The sequence below is a fragment of the Littorina saxatilis genome, linkage group LG12 (genome assembly GCF_037325665.1).
Source record: "Littorina saxatilis isolate snail1 linkage group LG12, US_GU_Lsax_2.0, whole genome shotgun sequence".
Classification (NCBI taxonomy): Eukaryota; Metazoa; Mollusca; class Gastropoda; order Littorinimorpha; family Littorinidae; genus Littorina; species Littorina saxatilis.
Genome location: NC_090256.1, coordinates 45,297,822 through 45,323,793, shown reverse-complemented (window position 1 = coordinate 45,323,793; position 25,972 = coordinate 45,297,822). Strand labels below are relative to the sequence as shown.

The 25,972-nt window shown below is 42.2% G+C and overlaps 2 protein-coding genes across 2 annotated transcripts in view; both read right to left on the bottom strand.

Annotated features, from left to right (window-relative positions):
* Window positions 1–25,972, bottom strand: part of LOC138982045 (testis-expressed protein 10 homolog) — a 53,811-nt gene that overhangs the window by 25,291 nt on the left and 2,548 nt on the right. Inside the window, exons 2-11 of the mRNA XM_070355257.1 lie at window positions 21,285–21,489; window positions 18,429–19,093; window positions 17,919–18,082; window positions 15,899–16,014; window positions 14,965–15,093; window positions 6,791–7,010; window positions 3,866–4,016; window positions 3,265–3,431; window positions 2,722–2,908; window positions 2,071–2,150 (exon numbers count right to left, since the gene is read on the bottom strand). Coding sequence (XP_070211358.1) covers window positions 2,071–2,150; window positions 2,722–2,908; window positions 3,265–3,431; window positions 3,866–4,016; window positions 6,791–7,010; window positions 14,965–15,093; window positions 15,899–16,014; window positions 17,919–18,082; window positions 18,429–19,093; window positions 21,285–21,479 — 2,074 coding nt within the window. The 5' untranslated portion in view covers window positions 21,480–21,489. The remainder of the gene's footprint in view (window positions 1–2,070; window positions 2,151–2,721; window positions 2,909–3,264; window positions 3,432–3,865; window positions 4,017–6,790; window positions 7,011–14,964; window positions 15,094–15,898; window positions 16,015–17,918; window positions 18,083–18,428; window positions 19,094–21,284; window positions 21,490–25,972) is intronic.
* LOC138982048 (SCAN domain-containing protein 3-like) lies at window positions 7,926–11,485 on the bottom strand. The gene is made up of 2 exons (XM_070355259.1): window positions 10,764–11,485; window positions 7,926–9,870 (listed from the first exon to the last, which is right to left on the bottom strand). The coding sequence occupies exons 1-2, from the start codon at window positions 11,215–11,217 to the stop codon at window positions 8,231–8,233; spliced, it is 2,094 nt and encodes a 697-aa protein (XP_070211360.1). The 5' UTR covers window positions 11,218–11,485; the 3' UTR covers window positions 7,926–8,230.

Below are 25,972 nucleotides of genomic sequence, written 5' to 3'. Positions count from 1 at the left end.
ACAAACATGTCCCAAAGGACGAAAACATCAGTAACTAAACATAGCAAAAAAGTTGGAAGAAACAAACAAGAACGGGCTCACCAAAAGAAGCCCGCACGGGTGAAAGACGAGTAACGTGGCCGGTCTGTGAGGAACTCACACCTGGCAGCCACGGAGCGAAAATTTCAACAACCTCTCTCATGAGACGCTGAAAATCGTATGAGTTGCCACGTGTTGTGGTAGGAAGTGACGTGGTATCCACTAGAGGGGAGGTAACTCCCGGGATACCCTCTCGTTACCATGGCTACGTTTGCCTTTATGGTGATGGGTTTGCTTCCCCTTGTTGTGTTAGATGGGTAAGCGTTTTCAGTACCTAGCATCTCAGACGTAGTCAAATGCAATATGTGATTGGGAGTAAGAATATGTAATTTAATTGATTTCGACAATTTAATTTTGATAATAATTTTTATATATTTAATTTTCAGAGCTTGTTTTTAATCCAAATATAACATATTTATATGTTTTTGGAATCAGAAAATGATGGAGAATAAGATGAACGTAAATTTGGATCGTTTTATAAATTTTTATTTTTTTTTACAATTTTCAGATTTTTAATGACCAAAGTCATTAATTAATTTTTAAGCCACCAAGCTGAAATGCAATACCGAAGTCCGGGCTTCGTCGAAGATTACTTGACCAAAATTTCAACCAATTTGGTTGAAAAATGAGGGCGTGACAGTGCCGCCTCAACTTTCACGAAAAGCCGGATATGACGTCATCAAAGACATTTATCAAAAAAATGAAAAAAACGTTCGGGGATTTCATACCCAGGAACTCTCATGTCAAATTTCATAAAGATCGGTCCAGTAGTTTAGTCTGAATCGCTCTACACACACACACAGACAGACACACACACGCACATACACCACGACCCTCGTTTCGATTCCCCCTCGATGTTAAAATATTTAGTCAAAACTTGACTAAATATAAAAATGAGGCAGAGCGCTATTTTTAAGATCAATTTTTAATAATCACATGTTATATAATATAAAATATTAATATTATTCTTAATAATCACATGCGTTGGAAAGAATTTGTTTTGTTTTTTATCAGTAAATATCGTAGCTCTTTCACGTGGTATGCACGCTCTGATAAACGACTATTCCAACAAATAAGAGTCCATCCTTGTAAAATGTGATCTGGGTATAACAAAGCTCATTTTTGACTCACATGCGAAGCAAAAGTGAGTCTATGTACTCACCCGAGTCGTCCGTCCGTCCGGAAAACTTTAACGTTGGATATTTCTTGGACACTATTCAGTCTATCAGTACCAAATTTGGCAAGATGGTGTATGATGACAAGGCCCCAAAAAACATACATAGCATCTTGACCTTGCTTCAAGGTCAAGGTCGCAGGGGCCATAAATGTTGTCTAAAAAACAGCTATTTTTCACATTTTTCACATTTTCTCTGAAGTTTTTGAGATTCAATACCTCACCTATATATGATATATAGGGCAAAGTAAGCCCCATCTTTTGATACCAGTTTGGTTTACCTTGCTTCAAGGTCAAGGTCACAGGAGCTCTTCAAAGTTGGATTGTATACATATTTTGAAGTGACCTTGACCCTGAACTATGGAAGATAACTGTTTCAAACTTAAAAATTATGTGGGGCACATGTTATGCTTTCATCATGAGACACATTTGGTCACATATGATCAAGGTCAAGGTCACTTTGACCCTTATGAAATGTGACCAAAATAAGGTAGTGAACCACTAAAAGTGACCATATCTCATGGTAGAAAGGGCCAATAAGCACCATTGTACTTCCTATGTCTTGAATTAACAGCTTTGTGTTGCATGACCTTGGATGACCTTGACCTTGGGTCAAGGTCACATGTATTTTGGTAGGAAAAATGTGTAAAGCAGTTCTTAGTGTATGTCATTGCTAGGTTTAGTTATTTGACCTTGACCCTGAAGGTCAAGGTCATGTAAAGGTCAAGGTCAAGCATGTGAGTCGTATGGGCTTTGCCCTTCTTGTTAAGACTGACTCTGTTCCCCCCTACAGGGTTACTTGCATGCTCGTTACTTACCAACCAGAATGGTCAGGAAGAATCGCAGGTAGTCATTCTTGCACTCAAGAAACTGCTTCTTTGTAAACAAGGCTGAATACCTGAAAGCAATAAGTCACATTGTCAGTTTACAGCACAAACAGCAAATGAATAGAGAATGAGCTCACTAGACTGACGTAAGAGCTGAACAAGCTCAAAGACAAAGTCAAAATTTGTATATCGGAGAGTTAAACACAGGACTCAGATTTTATCACCAACAAAACATCATACTGGTTGTCTCTGCAGACATTTGACCAAGTTGACAAATAACTCATATCACAGCTGGTGACACTTAGTTGCACTCTGCTTTATAGCAGACCACTGCCAAACCTATTAGCTGTCTCGCTCGACACCTGGGACACACACACACACAGACAGTACTGTACAAACGACTTACTTTGGAGTGCAGACCACTGACAAGGCTCTCAGCGGTCTCTGACAACACCTGGGACACACACACACACACACACACACACACACACACACACACACACACACACACACACACACACACACACACACACACACACAGTACATAGTACATACCTGGAGTGCAGAACACTGACAAGCCTATCAGCCGTCTTGTAACACCTGGGACACACACACACACATAGCACTGTACAAACGACATACCTGGAGTGCAGACCACTGACTAGCCTATCAGCAGTCTCTTGCGACACCTGAGGCAGACGGCAAATCAGCTCTACGAGTTCCAGAATGTTCTCTGGAGCAGGCTGATCATGGTACGTCCACTTTATCGCCATCACCATGTCACCATGGCAACTGTGCGGCAGTGCCGCAAACACACCTGTCTTGACATCTGAAAAACACAGTCACAAAAGTAAGGGTTAAAGCCATTGTGGTACAGTGTTTGTGTTTAGTTAGTGATGTGACTGATCACTCTAACTAGAAAACACTCAGTCAAACAAGTCAAAGGTAGATAAGGAACCAAAAATAATAATGCTTTGATCTCACTAACTGGTGGTCCTTTCAGTCTCTCTCTCTTTCTCTCTCTTACACACAAACACACACACATACGCGCACACACACACACACATACATACACATATGCACATGCACACAGACCAATAAACAGGCACATGACTGTTATCAACAGCAGGTTCTTGGTATTTAATCAAACTGAAAGACATAATGATGCTGAATATAATAACGTACCCAACAGTTGCTCCATGTGCTGATGCATGGCGGCTGTGAGCAGCTTGCTGTTGTTGTGACACATGCACCTAGTCACATGACATGCCAGCGTCTCTGTGTGCTCCTTCCCTCGCAGTCCCTGCAGCAGGCCTGGAAGGGACTCAAAGTACGGCTTCAACTGTTCATGTCTGAAATGTGAAATGACATTATATGTTATTTGCATTTTGGACCATAATATGATATTTACCACAAATCGAGTCAGTCAGTGTTCTTCCAAAACTGTGTTTTATTTATAATGTCCTTATAGATTGACCACTGGAAATTTCCATGCGACATCAGAAGATAAAACTCATATATAGGTGGCTGGCCAAGACTACAAAAGAGTGCATGTTTGTGTGCGTTCAATCTTAAAAAAAAATCAAAGGAGTTCTGACTAAAACTGGATTGATGCACAAATTTTATTTGTATTTTTGACTAAAATACCACATTTGACACAGATCTTAGAGAACAATGACTGTCTTGATGTCAGTTGAATGCCATATTTTGGACGAAAATACAAATAACATATAGTGTAATAAAGGGCTACCATGATCACTGAATAAAGGGACGCAACAAACCTCACCTTGTGTGGTGCACAGCGTGGTACGGGCTGTCTTGGTGTGGGTCAAAGGCCAGACCCTCCAGGAGATCCAGGTAAGCTTTCTTTTCCGTTGACAGCGAGTGAGCCTTTACGAATCGCTTCTGAGCCTTGGTCAGCAGTTTGTCCAGTCTCTCTGTACGATAAAAAAAAGTACGTTGTACTACACACTTAGAACAAAAAGTTGAAATATTCATCTTACCCTTGATACATATATTTTTACTACTTTTCTCAGCTCAGAGAAGGCCTCCAGAAAACAGGAAGACCTTGCAAACGATTCAAAGACAGTTTGAAAGAAAACCTTAAAGTCTGTGTAAAGTCGGTAAATGGGAAGCTCAGTCCCAGGACATACTTTTGCTCACTAAAATTCACTTTTTGCTTTGCTTATCAGCAGCGACCTGTTTATCCAATACCTTAGTGATGAAGCACGACTGATTAACTCAAAGATTGAAAACAGGACGACCTATTCAGCTACCAGTTACAGCTTGGTTATGACTCGTCTATATCACTGCTGATCCATTGAAAAACCGGCGACTGGGCCAACAATGAATCATGACTCCTTTCCCCGACAAACAAAACTCATGTTCCCCATCAGTGGCCAAGCCTGATATCAATTGGGCAAAGTCGACTATGTGAAGTCAATTTCACAAAGTTCGCTGCACACAGCTTTGGCACTGAATTTTCGTGAAGTCAACTGCGGGCTCAATTAAGCAAGGCCTAGTTACTCACCAGCTAACCCCGTAACATAACTACATGTAGTTTATTTGACAGCTAAACCCACAGCTATTCATGGCCTGTTTATTTGACAGCTAAACTCATAACTAGCTATGCGTGGCCTGTTTATTTGACAGCTAAACTCATAACTAGCTATGCATGGCCTGTTTATTTGACAGCCAAACTCATAACTAGCTATGCATGACCTGTTTATTTGACAGCCAAACTCATAACTAGCTATGCATGGCCTGTTTATTTGACAGCTAAACTCATAACTAGCTATGCATGGCCTGTTTATTTGACAGCTAAACAGATAACTAGCTATGCATGGCCTGTTTATTTGACAGCTAAACTCATAACTAGCTATGCGTGACCTGTTTATTTGACAGTTAAACTCATAACTAGCTATGCATGACCTGTTCATTTGACAGCTAAACTCATAACTAGCTATGCATGTCCTGTTTATTTGACAGCCAAACTCATAACTAGCTATGCATGGCCTGTTTATTTGACAGCTAAACTCATAACTAGCTATGCATGGCCTGTTTATTTGACAGCTAAACTCATAACTAGCTATGCATGGCCTGTTTATTTGACAGGTAAACTCATAACTAGCTATGCATGGCCTGTTTATTTGACAGCCAAACTCATACCTAGCTATGCATGGCCTGTTCATTTGACAATTAAACTCATAACTAGCTATGCATGGCCTGTTTTTATGACAGCTAAACTCATAACTAGCTATGCATGGCCTGTTTATTTGATAGCTAAACTCATAACTAGCTATGCATGGCCTGTTTATTTGACAGCCAAACTCATAACTAGCTATGCATGACCTGTTAATGTGACAGCCAAACTCATAACTAGCTATGCATGGCCTGTTTATTTGTCAGCTAAACTCATAACCAGCTATGCATGGCCTGTTTATTTGACAGCTAAACAGATAACTAGCTATGCATGGCCTGTTCATTTGACAGCTAAACTCACAACTAGCTATGCATGACCTGTTCATTTGACAGCTAAACTCATAACTAGCTATGCATGGCCTGTTTATTTGACAGCTAAACTCATACCTAGCTATGCATGGCCTGTTCATTTGACAGCTAAACTCATAACTAGCTATGCATGGCCTGTTTTTATGACAGCTAAACTCATAACTAGCTATGCATGGCCTGTTTATTTGACAGCTAAACTCATACCTAGCTATGCATGGCCTGTTCATTTGACAGCTAAACTCATACCAAGCTATGCAATGCCTGCTTTATGACAGCTAAACTCATAACTAGCTATGCATGGCCTGTTCTTCTTCTTCTTCTGCGTTCGTGGGCTGAAACTCCCACGTACACTCGTGTTTTTTGCACGAGTGGAATTTTACGTGTATGACCGTTTTTTACCCCGCCATTTAGGCAGCCATACGCCGTTTTCGGAGGAAGCATGCCGGGTATTTTCGTGTTTCTATAATCCACCGAACTCTGACATGGATTACAGGATCTTTTTCGTGCGCACTTGGGTCTTGTGCTTCCGTGTACACACGGGGGTGTTCGGACACCGAGGAGAGTCTGCACACAAAGCTGACTCTGAAAAATAAATCTCTCGCCGAACGTGGGGACGAACTCACGCTGACAGCGGCCAACTGGATACAAATCCAGCGTGCTACCGACTGAGCTACATCCCCGCCCAGCATGGCCTGTTTATTTGACAGGTAAACTCATACCTAGCTATGCATGGCCTGTTCATTTGACAGCTAAACTCATAACTAGCAATGCATCGCCTGTTTATTGTTTGTTTGTTTATTTGTTGCTTAACGTCCAGCCGACTACGCAGAGCCATATCAGGACGAGGAAGGGGGGGATGAAGGGGGCCACTTGTCAAGCGATTCTTGTTTACAAATGCACTAACCCATTACTTGTGTCCCAGCAGGCTTTAGTAAAACTAAATTAATACCAACTGGAAGATTACCAGTTTCCAGTATGTTAAAATAGGCTTAACCTATCTACTGCTGGACTTACATCAGAACACTAACAGATTAAACTATACATGAATCGCGAGACAAGCGATCGCCTGTTTATTTGACAGCTAAACTCATAACTTAGCTATGCATGGCCTGTTTATTTGACAGCTAAACTCATAACTAGCTATGCATTGCCTGTTTATTTGACAGGTAAACTCATAACTAGCTATGCATGACCTGCTCACCGGTAGCAGGAAAGTGGCAGAAGACCTTGTGTAGCACGGACGTGACGCGTTTGCTCAGCTCAGCGCCTCCACACAGCTTGAGGTTCTTCATGAGAAAGTTGACGATGTCTCTTTGCCAGTTCTCCCTTGGCAGCGCACCAGACGCTGAACGTCCCCCGCCCCTCGGACCCAGCCCGGCCAGTGCTTCACACACCTGCAGGTTCAGCTTCAGCAAGCAAAGCTGGAAAATTGGTATTTGGTATTCATCTTATTGTCTTGGGGAATTCTTTCAAAGAAATTGGGGCTGCTATCCTTGGGGATAGTGTGCAGCGACAGAATTTCTGTGTGTGCTGTTGTTGACTGCCCTTAGTCTTGTTGCTATGTTTGTTTAGGTTGCATTTCTGTATGTGGTTTTTATGTTTCTTGTATTGGAATTGTAAAGCGTGTGGAGCTGTTATCGGGACTTGCGCAATAGAAAAGTGATTTATCAATATCTTTTTTATCGCACAACCACCCATCCCAAGTTTGACGTGTTATCTCGTGCTACTGTGACGATGTTTTGTGGCCCGGAGTTGGATTCTAAAAATTCGTCTCCCTGTGGGTTATTGTGCATTTTGTTGCACAACCAAAATGATGACAAAAACGATGTTTGGTAGCTTGTTGTCAGACCAGCACTTTGTTGTTGGTCCTCGGGGAGCATATCGCCTTTTGTCTCATATTTATCAACCGCGGCCTTGGTCGATAAAGATGAAACAAAAGACGATATGGTCCCCTTGGAAGCTTCATCAGGAAAAGAAGCTTCCAGAAGCGAAAATTCGTAATCGTCTTGTGTCGTCTTTGTATGGGTGAGTACAGTAGTCCTTTGTTTTTTTAACTTTTTTAACCTCAAATGTGACACAAAACGAATGATAGAAAAACATAATTTTTATTTTTGACCTCTGAGGAAAATTTGCATCAGCTGCTGTCAGCAGTATTGAGTCAGCCCTTCATTCTCGTGGTACACACTGTGCTTTATTCCCCCCTCAAACCCCATTATTTAAAGACTGTAAATACATGTAAGAAAGAATTTGTGCTGAAACTAAAGTAAATTAAAACATTTTTGTTGAAAAAAAAACCCATACACTATTAGATATTTGAAAATGTGACACAAAACGAATGATAGAAAAACATAATTTTTATTTTTGACCTCTGAGGAAAATTTGCATCAGCTGCTGTCAGCAGTATTGAGTCAGCCCTTCATTTCTGTCACTGCACTGGTCAGTATTTTCTGGTCTCATACAGTCCTCTTTACACATTGCTTTCTAGGCTCACACAGTCCTCTTCAGACTTATATTTTTAACTCCTGAAGAACCCCATAATTAAGGTAGTCATGTTCCATCTTCACACAAAAACCCCTTCAGTGGTGTACAGGAATATTCTCAAGATCAGGATCAGGATGTTTCACACACACACACACACGCCCTACAGTTTCTTGGATGCATGGACTTTCTTAGAATACGCTTGCTTCAGCGGCATGATGGCATCCTCAGGCAAATTTTGCACTGCCTCAGTGTCACAGTTCTTTAGCACCAGCAGGCTTTCCAGGGTTTTCAGGGACAGACTGCTCCTCTGAGGGGTCTTGACCTTTCTGACGCAAGAAAAGACCCGCTCACAATGGGCAGAGCTGTGGGGGATGACCAGCAGGCCCCTCATGACAAGGGACAGCTCTGTCAGCTTCAGGATGGGGTCCTGGCCAATGTTGGCCCAGGTCTGGTCCAGCCGGTCTGCCTTGTACTGGGTCATGTCAGACATCTGGTACACACCAAACTGCAGGTTGAGTACATCCAAGTGACAGCCTGGAGGCAGCAGAACAGGATATGTCTTCACCAGGTGTCTCAGGGTGCTGAAATATCCAGCACTCTGCTTTTCCACATCAACAATCTCCAGTTGAGCAAGGAATGGCAGGCGTCGTGGGTCAAAGTCGTCCTCAGTCATTTGTGGGGCCTTGGTCTCAGGAAGGTGGCTCAGCAAGTAGTCCATCAGTGTGGTGTAGTACTGCCTGACGTTGGAATAAAACTCCTTGATCCTGGAGTCCCGCAGGTGGTGATCCTTCTTGTTCTCTATCATAGTTCTGGCATCCTCTCCGATGTCCAGGTTCTGGTCAGCTCGCTGGTTCACTGAGGACTTGAAATCCACCTCTTCAATGGGGTTCTCTGCATGCATGACAGTTGGCTTGATAAATTTCTGCAGGATGTTGCGGTACAGCTCCTGGATCTTCCTACGGAGTATGTGGATCTTTGGTTCCTCACTCTGAAAGACCAGAAGAAAGGGCTCCAGCATGTCCACTGCAAACAGGAGAAAGGTGGCATACAGCTGGTTGGTGGGGGACCTGAGGAAGGTGAAGATGCTTTCCACCTTGCCGGATGCATATGAGCTGGTGGCCTTGCCCTTATTCAGCTGGTCAAACTCTTCTTTGAAGAAGACCTTTAGAGGATCCCAGTTGGCCAGAAGTCTTCTCAAGCATCTGCCAATACTCAACCACCTGGTGCAGACATGCTTGAGGAGTTTCTGCTGCTCCATGCCGAAGTCATCCTTCTGTACACCTATGAACCTCCTCTGTCTATCAGCACTTTTGTTGAAGAAATAATAAATGTCTATCAACACAGTGTCGATGGGTGGAAGCACTGAAGCAGCCTTCTTCCCCGCGTTGTGCACCATGTGCAGGGTGCAGCCAGAGAGGTAGATCTGTGGCTGTTGCTCCCTCATGAAGCCGTAGACCCCTTTGTGCCTGCCAGTCATCACCGGTGCATTGTCACAGCCAAGACTGAGACAGTTCTTCCATGGGATCAGGCGGGAGTTCAGTTCCGTCTCAATAAGTCTGTAGATGTTTTCCCCTGTAGCTGCCTCTGTGCAAACTGGCACTGAGAGTAGCTCTGACTGGACTAGGCCGCTCTGGTCAATGGTCCTCACTACCATGGGGAACTGCTTTGCCTCTGCGTCGTTGGACCCGTCAGTAGAGATACTAAACGGTGCTATCTTCATACGGTGCCTCAGCGCGTCCTTGAGTGTTTCAGACAGCTTCTCCACCATCGCTGTCACCTTGCCCCTGGAGCACTCCATCCCTGCAGATCACATCAAGGAGAACCAGATTAAAATTGAAGTTGTTATTTAAAAAGAAAGAGAGAGATTGGCGGCTTTTTCCTACAGAAGATCGCAAACGCACTTCCGGTTATACTTGTGCGGATTTTGTCAAGTTCTTTTTAATGATCTGCCTTTTTTCCCGCATTATATGTGGTTACTAACTACTGATAAATATTTCCCTACTCAAGTTTCCCCAACCACTAAAATAAATGTGATTAAAAAAGAGAGAGAGAGAGAGAGAGAGAGAGAGAGAGAGAGAGAGAGAGAGAGAGAGAGAGGAGAAGAGAGAGAGAGAGAGAGAGAGAGAGAGAGAGAGAAGAGAGAAGAGAAGAGAAGAGAGATAGAGAGAGAGAGAGAGATAAGATAAGATAAATCTTTATTTACAAAGGTGATAGAATAAGCACGCAGTGCTGCTTTTTTACATCCAGCCCTCGCCCTAAAGAGGGACACATAATAGTATAATACAATACATGTACATGTCACGTACTTTAAAATGAAAAAAAAAAAAAAAAAAAGAAGTTAAAATGAACAAACATTATTATTACATAATGGCCTCTGCCGAGATCTCCCAGTTATCGTTCTTATCGGCGGCAAATCAGTCTTCCACAGTGTTGTTTATCGCAAGAGTTATTTGCACTTGGAGGCGGCAAAACACTCTATTCCTCACTATTATGTGACGTCATCTCGGCAGAGGCCATAATTATGAGAATACACTGACATATATATAGAACAAAAGTAAGACAAATCAAAAAGAAAGAACGAGAGAGAGAGAGAGAGAGAGAGAGAGAGAGAGAGAGAGAGAGAGAGAGAGAGAGAGAGAGAGATGGAAAGAATAATCGAGTAGAAATATATAGAATCACTAACGGTTACTAACCTTTTGCCACGTTGCTGTAAGGGCATATGGCGCGAGTCATGGCCGTCATCTTCTCTGCCGATGACAGGGACATGTTGTTCGCGGCAATGAACTGGCACAGGTTTGCTTCTGATCTCGTGATCGTGGTCTTTAAGCTGCTGTCTTCACTTTCTTTAGCGTCGGACTTTGATTTGAAAAACCCGGCAACTGACGAGGAACCTGCCGCGGCTGCATTTTCTTTGTGGCGTTTGCCTTTCGCATGTCTGTCAATGTCATAACTTCCACCGTGGCTGATCAAAACGTCCGTTCTGCAAAGTTTGCAGAAGGCGTGGTGTTTTCCCTTCATCGACGAAATGACGAAAGGAAAGTCTTTGCAGTAACTCGGCTTGAAAACCTGATTGTACTTCCGAAGCTCTTTACTGTCCCCTTCATCTTCTGAATCGGTTTCGTGAGCTCGCTTTTCGCGTGTAGCCATCTTGGACAGTTTAAAAGAAACACCGCAATGCGCATGCGCAACTCGATAGGCGGATGACGTACCAAACCGATGCTGATGTACGGTTGCCTCCCTTTCGTGATTTAGGCACAGATACGAAAAGAACAAACACAAAAAAACGCGTACGATTGATTTTTTTTTTTGCGTATGATTTTAATGTCTGGCGTATAATCGTACAGCGGTCTTCAATTTCATAAGATTGTACGCAAATTTCGTACAGTAACCAGGTCTGATGCAAGGAAAGACTGCAACTTCTAAGGCGAACAACTCTGCAGAGTCTGCTGTGAAGGGCGACGGTAGTCTCCCTGTCACACTCGACCCCCTTTGAATGAACTTTGTCCCCAAAGTTCCAAACTATGGACCCGCCAAGCTTAGGTCCCTCCCAGGTGGAATGGGAACAGCACGAAAATGATTCAGTGGCCTGAACATTTCATGTCGAGTCCCATCGCAGTCGACGACACCAAATGTAACCGAGTGCCGAAACACCACAATCACCTTTGAAGGCAAAGTCCACTCAAACGGGATTGAGAATAAATGTTATGGCTTTTCGAAGGAAGGCCTGAACATACAGACACACCAAAGCCGCCAGACCACATCACAAACAGAACTCTACAACCCACAGGTGTTGCCCACACACACACACACAAACACACACAGAAGCCGTATATATCAGACCTGTTTACCCTAAACCCAAGGCAAGAGTACTTTCCCAAAAAGTTGAGTGTATTTTTCAAAACGTAGGTGTACTTTGCAAGCAAAGCCATATGGGCTAGGGAAAATGTACGCGTGGGTGCAAACGTGTTTGTGTAATAATAGCATGTCTTGTGAACACCTTCAGAATTTAACTCCTGCCAATACAACAGCGACAAAACAATTTTATTTACCTGTCAGTTTATAGCATTATAACCAGTGTCTTCCAAACAGATTGATAATAAAAAGATGAAGTTCGTGAAATAACATCTGCGGTTGACAGTGGCAAGTTCATTTTTACAATCATCTCAGAAAACATTGCTTCAGCACGAACTACAGCCTTTTCTTCTGGCAGGATTTGCTTTGCGGGAATGAACTTCATAATTCCTTGGCAGCTTTCAGCGGATTTCTTTGCAGCAACCTTGTCCAGGTGAGATTTGGAACTGCAGTGTCGTTCGATGTCATATTTCCCAGCATGGGCAACGGAGAAAAATTAATCTGATTTACAATACTTGCAGTGTGCATGACTTTTTCCCATAGTAGACTCCACAATTCCTGGCTCTTTCTTATATTTCTCCAAGAAAATCTGCTGCTTCTGCTGTTTAGATTTGGTACAGTCATCTGAAACTGGCAAATTTTTCCGCTTCATTTTGCCATGATTGTCCAGACGATCGCACGTGCCAACAACTGAACAAGGTTTCCACAGCAGAAGACTCGCTGTCATGGTTAGCTCCCTTCGACCGAAACCGGTATCAGTTGTACCATCCCGTAATCAGCACACCAACACCGGAAAACGTATTCTAGACTTTTTCTTAGGCGTATTTTGTGCGTGTGTCGCGTATTTGCGTACCGATAATAATTTGGCGTACAAAATACGCCCAAATCGTACTGGTAAACAGGCCTGATATATATATGTATATGTATATCTATACTGTTCAAAAAAAGAAACGCATAGTTGCTACTTGCCAAATTTGTTTTATTTTTCGAAAAAATTAACAGAAAATCCAATATTTAGATTATTTGTTTGACATTTGGTATGGACACAGTTGAATGCACACACAGTTCATTTGCATCTTCAAATCAATCAGTCAATCAATACGATTGGGTGCCGAGGCTGTCAAGTCAGTAGGGGGTGTGCCTGCCTTGAGCAGCAACAACTGCCCGGCACCTTCTGGGCATGGACTGGATCAGATGCCGGATATCTTGCTGTGGGATGGTGTCCCACTCCTCCTGAAGTGCCTGCAATAGATCGCGGTGATTTGCCGGCGCTTCTTCTCGCCTGCGCACACGTCTGTCCAATTCATCCCAGAGGTGTTCTATCGGGTTCATGTCTGGCGACATGGATGGCCAGGGAAGCACCTGGACATGGTGGTCGGTGAGGAACTGGGTGGTGAGTCGTGCTGTGTGCGGGCGAGCGTTGTCCTGCTGGAATATGGCATCCTGGTCAGCCAGAAGAGGAAGGGCGTGTGGGCGCAGAATTTCCTCCACGTATCGCTGGGCTGTTATGCGCCCTTGGACGTGCACCAGGGTGCTCCTTCCAGCGGTATTGATCGCCCCCCACACCATGACGCCTCCACCACCATGAACGGGTGCCTCATCCACACAGTTGGGCGCGTAACGTTCGTTTACTCTCCGGTAGACCCTCCTCCGACCATCATGTCGCTGGAGCAGGAAGTAGGACTCGTCGCTGAACCACACGTGTCTCCAGTGATTCCGGACGGTCCAGCGAAGGTGCTGGTTGCCCCACTGCACTCGGTTCTGGCGATGGCGGCGGGTGAGGACAGCTCCTCTGTGAGGTCTGCGAGCTCTCAAACCAGCTTCATGCAGGCGGTTCCGCACGGTCTGGTCCGATAATCGGTGTGGCCCGGGGAGAGCCTGGACAGAAGATGAGGCCAACAGGAAACGATTCCGGAGGTGGCGGAGCCGTATGAAGCGGTCATGAGCAGCAGTTGTCGCCCTTGGTCTTCCCGCTCGTGGCAAGTCAGCAACGGAGCCAGTGGCTTGAAACCTGACCCACAGTCCACTGATGGTGCTCTGGGACACGTGGAAGTGCCTGGCGATTGCACTTTGACTTTGGCCTGCTTGTAAACGACCCAATGCAATTTGGCGGTCTTCTCTGCTCAATCGGGCCATCTTTCGTCACTGAATTGTCGTCTGATTTCTTTGTGGCGAACAATCCGCTTTTATGGGTTTTGGAAGACATGGTGAGAGCTCAATATTCCCCGAGTTTCACGAGATTACACTGAAGCATGACGAGTGGTCATGCCAAATGAGCAATTTTGACATTGTAGCCACTGATAACGCATGCGTCACGTGCAGAGCTCACTTGTGGCAATGGACGAAAGGTCGACGACCAGATAAACATTTTCTGCAGTTTGGTGGATATCCTTGTAGCCATATAACTAAATTAACCAAATATTACAAGCTATGCGTTTCTTTTTTTGAATAGTATATAAATATAATATAGAGATAGATGACAGTGTATTTTTCGTGTGGCTATAAATTGATTCGACTTTTTCACTTTTACAGCAAGGACAACTTATGGGTGCAATCGTGACATTCTAAAAATAGTAACGTAGTAACGGGAATATGGATTGACGCCACACGAAGGAAGGGAGACAAACGCTGAAAACACTGGAGAAGATAAGGAAGAGTTACTGGGAATGGATCCAGAGAAAAACCAAAATCGGTTCAGCGCTGCGCGCTGAGAGCACGTGTTGAAATATCTCATCGATGAGGTTGTGTCCGGGGTGTAGCTGAATACGGTCTCCAAATTTGAAAAAGATCCACCGAGAACTTTGGCTTGGCATCGCGGACACACACACACACACACACACACACACACACACACACACACAGACAGACAGACAGACACAAGTCGTATATATATATATAGATGTATGAATAACTGAATGTATATGATAAAATTCGTAATTAAAACACACATATTGTGAGTACGAATGCTCTCTCTCACTCTCTCTCACCTCCTCACACACACACACTGAATGGGCAAGGATAGAAAGAAAAGAGACAGGTTACCTGAAGTGCACTCTGTTTCACTGATGGTCCTTTGCGGTCCTTTTGAGCTTTCTCCACAACATAGATAGGAAACTTTGGCATCAGCAGTTCTCTAAGATATTGTAGAAACTCACCACGAAACCAGCAGTTCTGTTTAGATAATCGACAAAGGAAAAAAATAACATGATCAATTTTGAAAAACTTTCAGAGGAACAAATGTTTCAAAAGAGATCATGCACAAATATTTGTAAATCAGACCAGATTTTACACACCATAACAGAAAGATAACCATGAGTTGTATGATACGTGCACAGATCCTGCATTCGGCTGTGGTTTTGAAACATAACCTGACTTGGTGAGTCTGTATTTGTACATTTGGAAGCATAGAGAAAATGTGTGTTCAATCATTCTTCACCATCATGTGAGCAGGATGAAACACACCGCTGATGAGAACTTTTTTTATGGCCCACTCACACATAAAATCACCTGGGAAAGCTTTGGATTGAGTGGACTCAAGTAAACCAAACTATGAAGTGTCACCCCAAAATCAACCATAATAAACACATTCAGTGTGTCAAGACATGGATTTAATGCCATAAAAACAAGTGATCGACAAGAAGAAGAAGAAATGCCATAAAACAATTGGCGTTGATGTAACCTCTGAATACCATGAGCAAAACACAGATTTGTGCAGTGGACTACTGAGAAAGCCTGGGTCACTGAATTTATTTTTGTGCGGACAATATGGATGGATTATTTCAAGCACAAGCATACTGCTGTGGTGAAAAGCAAGAAAGTGTGTTTTTATACATAATTAAGATGTAAAGCACAGAGAGCACAATTCTTTGTGGTTCGCGCTATATAAACTCTCAATATTGAAATATCATTTTTATAATATTAATAATATTATTACAACTGGTTCCTTTGGCTTTATTATGGGCTTCAATGTTCCTACCTCCTTGTGGTACTTGTTGTTATAGGCGTAGACACAACGCCAACAGTCTACAAAGGCTTGCAGCAATCCCACAAGACACTTCACCATGGGTAGCGACTTCTCACTTAGATGGCGACCTGCAAAACAGACAAACTCGATTATTTGAAGTTAGAAAAAAACCACACAAAAAACCCAGCTTACATGTAAAAAGAATAAAAGAGACAGCTACAGAGGCCAATATTCACTTCTACACATCCTGTCTTTCTTTCTTTCTTTATTTGGTGTTTAACGTCGTTTTAAACCACGAAGGGATATATCGCGACGGGGAAAGGGAGAAGATGGGATAGAGCCACTTGTCAATTGCTTCTTGTTCACAAAAGCACTCTTCAAAAATTTGCTCCAGGGGCTTGCAATATATTACCTTACTGGGAGAATGCAAGTTTCCAGTACAAAGGACTTAACATTTCTTACATACTGCTTGACTAAAATCTTTACAAAAATGGACTATATTCTATACAAGAAACACTTAACAAGAGTAAAAAGAGAAACAAAATCCGTTAGTCGCCTCTTACGACATGCTGGGGAGCATCGGGTAAATTCTTTCCCCTAACCCGCGGGGGGTTCACATCCTGTCCAAGCTTCCCAAATTTTACAGTGGAACCCCCCTCTTAAGACCTGGCAAAATCTGAGAAAATCAGGTCTTAAAATGGAGGGAGTCTTAACATGAAAATGGAAGTAAATTTAGAGGTTACGAACAGCAAATGTGAAAAAACAAGGTCTAAAAAAAGGGGGGGGGAGTCTTACATTAAGGGGTAAGGGGTCTTTAAAGGGGGGTTCCACTGTAACTGTCATTGTTAGATGTCAAGTACTTGCCTTGTGGCTCTGATACACAATTTAAAAATAAATTCTTTTCTTTCAAATAACAGTTAAAAAATCATCTCTTCAGTCTTCACTGCAACTAGGAAAACAATTCTTCCCCCTTACATATATTGTGTAGCATTGTAAATAGCCTGGCATATTTTAAGAGGTTTTCATTTTGGTATTTTGCAGTAATGAGCGTTTGTTTGTGCCCACACGTGCCTGTGTGTGTGTGTCCCATCATTATGTGTAGCGAACATCTGAGATTGTTGTTGATAACAATAGTCATTTGAATTGTGTATTGTGTACGTGATTGTGTTGCATTTATTTAAAGTTTATTTGTTTTTAAATGTGTATTGTTGCTGTTATTAAGATGATTATATTTAAGATTGTAAGGCGCTTAGAACTATTTTAGGATTTGCGCCCTATAAATACCCTTATTATTAATATTATCATTAAATGAAAATGAAACTGTCACTGACAAAGTGGCATGGAATATAATTTAAAGGAATACGTAACAACTGGATCATGCACAGTACTATTAAGACAGCATCCCCCTGGTCGGCAATTTGTTTGTTTGTTTGTTTATTTGTTGCTTAACGTCCAGCCGACTACGCAGAGCCATATCAGGACGAGGAAGGGGGGGATGAAGGGGGCCACTTGTCAAGCGATTCCTGTTTACAAATGCACTAACCCATTACTTGTGTCCCAGCAGGCTTTAGTAAAACTAAATTAATACCTACTGGAAGATTACCAGTTTCCAGTATGTTAAAATAGGCTTAACCTATCTACTGCTGGACTTACATCAGAACACGAACAGATTAAACTATACATGAATCGCGAGACAAGCGGCAAGAGAAGAGATTTTTGGAAAAAATACAGGTGAATGAGCAAGAAGGCAGAAAAAAGAAAAGAATTCATGAAGAAAAAGAGAGCATGACAGGAAAGAGGAACCAAAAATCTACCTAACAGCAAACTAGAAAGCTCCTGCGGTTCCAAAAACAGGAGGGGCCTTTAATTTCATAACCGCAGTGCCCCACTGCGGGAGAGTCGGCAATGCAAACCACCATATATTTTATAACTGCACCATACATACAAAAGAAATTATCCCCCATATGTGAGTACGAATGCTCACAAAAAGCAAAAAAACAACAAAAAACAAGACAACAGATTTGTCCAGTACCTGCATCAGCAGTGCCATGAAGAGTGACTGCAGTCCCATCTGACAGGTATTCCTCAACCCAGCACTGCTTGATCAGCGGCATCAGCGATGAAACAAACTTCTGCAGACACTTTTCATTACGTGTGAGATCAGCGTACTCCTGTCTCGTAGCGTTAAATCTGTGTCTGCACAAAAGGAGAAGGAACGTTGTTGTTTCACAACATGAACTTACAAACATAATTCTTTGTTAAAATAATTCAGATATCTTTCACAAAAAAGTTTCACATTCTTACGATGAATATGTGGGTTTTTTTCTTGAAGTGTTAAATTTTATGGATCCTTTCTCAAGATTTAACCATTCAACAGAACTATCACTTTTATCAGTAGTTTGATTGTTCTAAATCTTTCTAGCACATGCACACAGAAAATCTCCTCTACCAACGAATATATAGGAATTTCTGTTTTAGTATTGCCGCTACTGCATACTTTTGACCTGAAGAATATATGAGATCATTTGTTATCTGAACTTACTCATATTTCTGTTTGTAGGGGTCAATCCACATTAGTCTGACACAGGGGCGAACAGTCGGTCCCCGGATGACAGGAAACTGGCTCCCAGAGTGAAACACCTGAGCTTTCTCGTCAGTGGGAGCCTCCACCTCTCTGTGTTTCTCCACAAACTTTTTCACAATGGTTTTCAGCCGCTGCAGAACCTGTGCTCGCCACTGCTGTGACGACAGTCTGCTGTTGGGGTTGCATACCAGAGTCATTACCTTGCCCCCTGTCATCATCTGACTGGAGATCTGGCCAATCAGAGTGGGGACCAGGTTGCTGTACGCACCAATAACATGCTGCGGAAACTTTTCCAGCAACATGTCAAACAAGGTCAAGGCATCCTGGCGAACGTCGTCGGAAATGTTGTTCATGGCGCAGCAAAGCTGAGCGCTCATGTAGTCAAAGAAGCCATGCTTGTCTGAGGTGATCTGAGCAAACACCGTCTTGCACAGACGCAGCACCGCCTGGCGCACTGTGGGTTCTGTGTCAGCAAGAAGCCCTGACACTTTCTCCATGACTTGGCCCACGCTGGACAGCACGGCATGCCTGCCAGCGTCAGACAGCAGCAGTTCTCTCAAGCCTTCGATGGCAGAGAGACGCTGGCTGCATGTCTTGTTAGCATTGCATTGTTTCATCAGCTCCTGGAAAACAAAATTAAACGACTGCTTTGTTAAAAAGCCCAACCCTTCCAAAACTTAAAGTTAAAGTACAGCAGTACCTACGATGTCAGGCCCCTCAAATGTTGGCCCCTAACTGGTTTCTCAGATTTTCTGTTAATAAGGCCAAATAAAAATATATGTTTGTTTAGGGTAATGTGACCAAAAAAGATAGGGTCGGTAGGTCGGCTTTTTACATTTAGTCAAGTTTTGACTAAATGTTTTAACGTAGAGGGGGAATCGAGACGAGGGTCGTGGTGTATGTGCGTGCGTGCGTGCGTGTGTGTGTGTGTGTGTCTGTCTGTGTATGTGTGTAGAGCGATTCAGACTAAACTACTGGACCGATCTTTATGAAATTTTACATGAGAGTTCCTGGGTATGAAATCCCCAGACGTTTTTTTCATTTTTTTGATAAATGTCTTTTATGACGTCATATCCGGCTTTTCGTGAAAGTTGAGGCGGCACTGTCACGCTCTCATTTTTCAACCAAATTGGTTGAAATTTTGGTCAAGTCATCTTCGACGAAGCCCGGACTTCGGTATTGCATTTCAGCGTGGTGGCTTACAAATTAATTAATTCGTTGATGACACAACCATTTGTCGAGGATAGCGTAGGCACCCGGTCTGCTCCCCGCCTAAAAAAGGCCAGTGCCGTTCCGTCTTCGAGGGACTGCGTGGGTTTCATTTCGGAGTTTTCCTTCTCCTAGACGAGTTTCCTTCCATGGATGATGAGCCTCCTCTACCCTCGTTTTGAATTCAGAGTGGTCTTCTCTTAGGATAGCTGCCTGCCAGGGTTGACGAGCCTATCCTGCCCGGCTATTTGACCCATAGCTGGAGGTTGGTTCGTGGGCACCTGGGCGTTTCCACACACCGGTGGGCCCGCATGCCGCACGTCTAGGGGCCAACCTCCTCCGAGTCCTTGTAGTCTAGCCTGGGGCCTTGCGGTACCCAGTTTACGCCTGTCGCCGCGATGGAGGCACTACATAGGGCTTGTTGTGGAGAGGTTATTGTACTGGCAGGAGAGACTGACGCATTCTGCTCTCTTTTCGCATTGTCCTAAAAAGGACAGACGGTGCTAGCCAGCGGTGAGGGCTGAAAGCGAGAAGTGACAAGCACAAGACACTTCGCCAACACACTAGACACGTCACACAACCGTTTGGCAGGCAAATTAATTAATGACTTTGGTCATTAAAAATCTGAAAATTGTAAAAAAAAATAAAAATTTATAAAACGATCCAAATTTACGTTCATCTTATTCTCCGTCATTTTCTGATTCCAAAAACATATAAATATGTTATATTTGGATTAAAAACAAGCTCTGAAAATTAAATATATAAAAATTATTATCAAAATTAAATTGTCGAAATCAATTTAAAAACACTTTCATCTTATTCCTTGTCGGTTCCTGATTCCAAAAACATATAGATATGATATGTTTGGATTAAAAACACGCTCAGAAAGTTAAAACAAAGAGAGGTACAGAAAAGCGTGCTATCCTTCTTAGCGCAACTACTACCCCGCTCTTCTTGTCAATTTCACTGCCTTTGCCATGAGCGGTGGACTGACGATGCTACGAGTATACGGTCTTGCTGAAAAATGGCATTGCGTTCAGTTTCATTCTGTGAGTTCGACAGCTACTTGACTAAATGTTGTATTTTCGCCTTACGCGACTTGTTTTTACTTTCTCTTAAATTTAGTTGATTTTAAAGGAGGTTACTTCCCTTAGTCTCGGTGTGGTTCGCAAAATGTGCCAAGTGGTTTCTTTTTTGAGAAATGAAAAAAAGTTTTAGGGTCGGCGGGATAAAATAGGGTCGGTCGGGTTACCCTAAACCAACATATATTTTTATTTGGCCTAACCTCTATAAATTTACCCCCATTTAAGACTTGATCCATTGTACGACCTGATTTTCTCAGATTTTGGGAGGTCTTAAAAGGGGGTTCGTCGGTATCACTCTATTTGTAGATCATCCAGGGCTCTTCTTATAACTTGAATGGGATATTTATACTAGCAGACCAGTTGTGATAAAAGAAAAAGAAACAAACAGCAAGTTGCCAAGTGTGGCGTCAAAAAAGAGTCCGAAAAATAGAAGAAGAGAAAGAAAAGAAAAAATATGTAAACATAAATCAACATTATATACATACTGCAGCAACAACTATCAAATCAAAATAATACCAACCTCAAGAGTTAGTTTCTTTTTTGTCTGTGGCTGGTTTCCTAGTTTGGAATGATCCTTTAGTGTCTGTGTCACCTTCAGCGTTCTGGATTTGAAACTGAGGTTTGTCTCGTTGCCACCTTTTGGGAGGAGGCCCTTTCCTACTTTCAGTTTAACTTTCTGAAAGTCAGCATTCTTCCTCTTTTTGGACTTTGGCATTGTGATGATTCTGAAAAAGAACAGTTCATTCAGTAAAATGACTTGTTAATATTATGCTTACAAGAGCAGATTCTGCAAAAATAGAGGCTTAAAAGTTAAATTGCAATATGCAGCAGGAAACGTACATCCATGATTTTACAGTGTTAAGTTCAACATTACCAAAAGAAGAACGGAGTGGCCCGGAAACCGGCAGTCACCAGTATATCACAAAATAGACCTTCCTATTTTACCCCAACCTGACATGTTGCCTTTTTAGCTCAGTCGGTACTGAATCGTGTTGGGGGTTCATGAGGTCGCAGGTCCCTTTGCGCATGTATCCACGGAAATCACTGAACATTGAAAAACCCACGGACATGTAATTGTATTACGGAGAAGACTCGAGATAACCGGATGTTTAGCATTACGTCAATATGCTAGGAATCATATGACGTCATGACGTATTATGCTTGCTTGCGTATATTCTATGTTCGAAAGTCTGACTTCTGTTGGGGATTCGCGTGATGAAGACTGCGGTAAATATGTAGATAAGAGAACAAGGATTGTCTCAGAAGAAACCGGTAACTTCATTTCAACATTGCACTATACAATTGACATTCTATGTGACAGGAGAGCTTGCTGATTTTGTGTAAATCATTGGAAAGATCGTCTGCTAGAATCAGAGATAGGTTGCTTCAGATTGCAGCTTCTTGAACTTTGCAAGATTTGTTGCCTGTTAAAGAACTGGATTTTACACGTAATGTACAGTGGAGTCCAGGTACAACGAATCTCAAGGGAGATACATTTTAGTTCGTTATATCAGTAATTCGCTGCAGAGTTTTCAACCCTAAATGGCCTTAAGACAAGTTTTCCCACTCACCTTCAAATGATCGTCCCATCGATCTTTCCTTGGAGAGTACAATCTCTGCATGTTTTCAACAGCTTCATAATATAATCCATAGAGGCATAGTTCACATGTTCACTTTACTGTCACAATTTTAGAAGTAAAATTTAACAAGAAGGGCAAAGCCCATACGACTCACATGCTTTACACATTTTTCCTACCAAAATACATGTGACCTTGACCCAAGGTCAAGGTCATCCAAGGTCATGCAACACAAAGCTGTTAATTCAAGACATAGGAAGTACAATGGTGCTTATTGGCTCTTTCTACCATGAGATATGGTCACTTTTAGTGGTTCACTACCTTATTTTGGTCACATTTCATAAGGGTCAAAGTGACCTTGACCTTGATCATATGTGACCAAATGTGTCTCATGATGAAAGCATAACATGTGCCCCACATAATTTTTAAGTTTGAAACAGTTATCTTCCATAGTTCAGGGTCAAGGTCACTTCAAAATATGTATACAATCCAACTTTGAAGAGCTCCTGTGACCTTGACCTTGAAGCAAGGTAAACCAAACTGGTATCAAAAGATGGGGCTTACTTTGCCCTATATATCATATATAGGTGAGGTATTCAATCTCAAAAACTTCAGAGAAAATGGGAAAAATGTGAAAAATAGCTGTTTTTTAGGCAACATTTATGGCCCCTGCGACCTTGACCTTGAAGCAAGGTCAAGATGCTAAGTATGTTTTTTGGGGCCTTGTCATCATACACCATCTTGCCAAATTTGGTACTGATAGACTGAATAGTGTCCAAGAAATAGCCAACGTTAAAGTTTTCCGGACGGACGTCCGGACGTCCGGACGGACGGACGGACGGACGGACGGACGACTCGGGTGAGTACATAGACTCACTTTTGCTACGCATGTGAGTCAAAAAGTGTGTAAAAGCATGTACATGTACATTCTGATCCATCTCCGATTTTATGGTGTCCACCAGTTCTGGTGTATGTACTACCCTGGCCAAGTTTCCTCTCAAGACATCAAAGAGACCGCACCATAGGTTAAACTCCCCATAGGTTAAAGGTCACTGACCCGGGTGCAGGAAGTGTTTCCTCTCTCATATATGAAAGGGGAACCACCTCTCATAGCTAAAACTGGGTCAATGACCCCTGGGAAGAAGGTCAGTGTCTCATAAACAAGGCCACCCAGCTATCACAATGGACCTGCCTTTGATCTCGCCTCACACGCAGAGATGGGGATCGTTGTAGCCTTGTGACTTTTTAGAGCACAGTCATAGCTTAGCAGCTGATTGGAATAGTGAAAACACAGCGGCGGTGGCTGTTCCGTGCACCTCCCGCTGTTTGTTCAGAGTTTGCTCATCACGCGATGTGCACTTGTGTTTGTGTATTTTTGTCTTTGGAGACAATTATTGACATCAGTTCGTTGTAGCCTTGTGACTTTTAGAGACAAAACGGCTCTGGGGCGATGAAAACGTGTTTGTTATAAGAGGGGTTCGTTATGCAAATGAGTTCAAAAGGTTCGTTGTAGGCGGAAAGTAACAAGTAAGAAATAGAAGGCTGTCTGCCGGGAAATCAATGGCAGTTCGTTAAAAGCGGGATTTCGTTATACCCAGGTTCGTTATAGCTGGACTCCACTGTATGTCATGTACAGTAAGCAACAAAAAAACAACACACAAAGCAAATGGCATCGTCTGTCGACTAGTCACAGAAACAAACCTGGCGAGGTATGCATGTAGTTTATACACGTGGAAGAAACCGGAATCATGTGTCTTTGTTATTGCCGATATCGTTTGGATATCGGCAAAAAATTACCAACTTCCGTAGCGTTATGCTTTGATGATCGAAAAAGGGATGTGTGAGACCATCCAATCACAGCCCATAATTCCCCCACGCGTCTATCATATTTATATATTTATATGGTACAGGCACTGACACTATCAGTAAATACAAATCTAATACTGTAATAGAGGAACAAAAGAACTTTATTTTTTAATCGTGTTGCACCTATCTCACGGATGTAGCATAACTTTTTGGCTACAGGCCAAATTGCAATGACAGCTAAAAAGGTAACTGGATAGAATTAAGTAGCATGCCTTACTTAGACATGCAGCTATCGGGAGGACGTCAGCCAGGCGTCAGCCAAAATTAAGTGGTACAATTATTTTGAGGGAGAAAAGCATGTCAAGATTTTGCAACTGAAGCAGATTTGTGATGTAATTTCATCCATTTTACCCCAAATTTGATCTATTCAAAAACGCACAGAGCAGTTATGTCCCTTAAATAACATTTTGTGTGTGTGTGTTGAAGCTTATTTCAAAGTCAAAATAACATTGCACTGGCTATACGCACTCGGACAGTATAGAAGACCTGACAACTGTATACACTCCGACATTAACTTCCGGTCGCGAAGCGAATTTGCCACCAGTTTGCGGTAGGAACACAGTGCATTTGATTATTGATATATGGCCAAGAATCTGTCAAGGAGTCCAAAAAGTGTTACAATTTTTAGACTTTTTTTAAACCTCCTTAAATTTACATGAATAAACATCTCGGTATTCCTGTCCTTCAATTCCAGCATTTTATTTTCCAGTCAAGTGTTCGGTTTATCAAATATTTACAGATAAAGCACAAATGACTATGTTACATTTACACCATAACATAATTAATTTTCAAGGTGCTGTCATTTTCTTAGGTTCAGCTTTAGGCAACTGTTTCACTATCCAATGGCTTGATGGCTGAATGTAGAGTTGATCTGTACTAAAGCAACACTTGAAAAGTTTCTCCTGTCTCAATATAAGCAAAATCATTTATCCGTTAGTTACTTTACACCAAAGCCCAGAATCAAAGTTACAATTCAACATTTACCTATTTACACTGTTTTTAAAACAATGAAATTCTCTATGGAAGTGCAGAAAAGGTTCCAGTAAATTTTCATGTCATTTGTTTTGCAAACCTTAACCTCAATCATCAGGTTATTACTTAATTTGAAAAAAGCACGGTCAGCGGTGTAGAAATTATTATCAAATCACCCTCTTTAAATATTTTTACACTATTTTGGTCTGCAGTTTTTTGAGTTACAAACAAGAAATCATAACAAATCCTTTTCACGATAGAATAGTCAGGTTGGTACTCCACTACGGTACCAAATGTTAATTTTACCCATGATCTGTACGTTACTTTACACCAAACAGCAAGTACAAGGTACTGAATTTACATTTAATGGGCTATGCTCACATCAGTTAAACAGTATTTCTAACTTGTTTGTTCTAAGCTGCCTGTCTCAAGTCAAAATAAAGGGTTAAATTAATGGTTGTGCTTTTTTGGTTGTGTGTACATCTTTACACAAAAGGATGGTGTAAAGTAACATACAGAAGGCTCCGAAGATCTGCAGGTCCATTTGAAGGGTAATTTCTCTTTTATTTAGCTCATCAACCCTCAACAGACTGTTATGTGCTGTTTTTAGCATTAGTATGTGCTGCATATGGTCTCAGTAAAAAAACAAGGTGATGTATGTTACATTTACACCAAAATGTCCCAACAGTGGTCCTTCTGAGGTAAATTTTGTCATTCAGTGTGCTTGTTTTCATGTTGAAACAAAGGTTTGGTCTTGCTGGTTGTTCGTAAGCACTGATAAGTTATCTTCTGT

Excerpts from the sequence above, each read along its gene's own strand:
- LOC138982048 (XM_070355259.1), bottom strand. The coding sequence starts at position 11,217 with ATGGCTACACGCGAAAAGCGAGCTCACGAAACCGATTCAGAAGATGAA. Across the intron at positions 9,871-10,763 it reads TTACAGCAACGTGGCAAAAG|GGATGGAGTGCTCCAGGGGC; the intron begins GTTAGTAACCGT and ends TGTGATCTGCAG.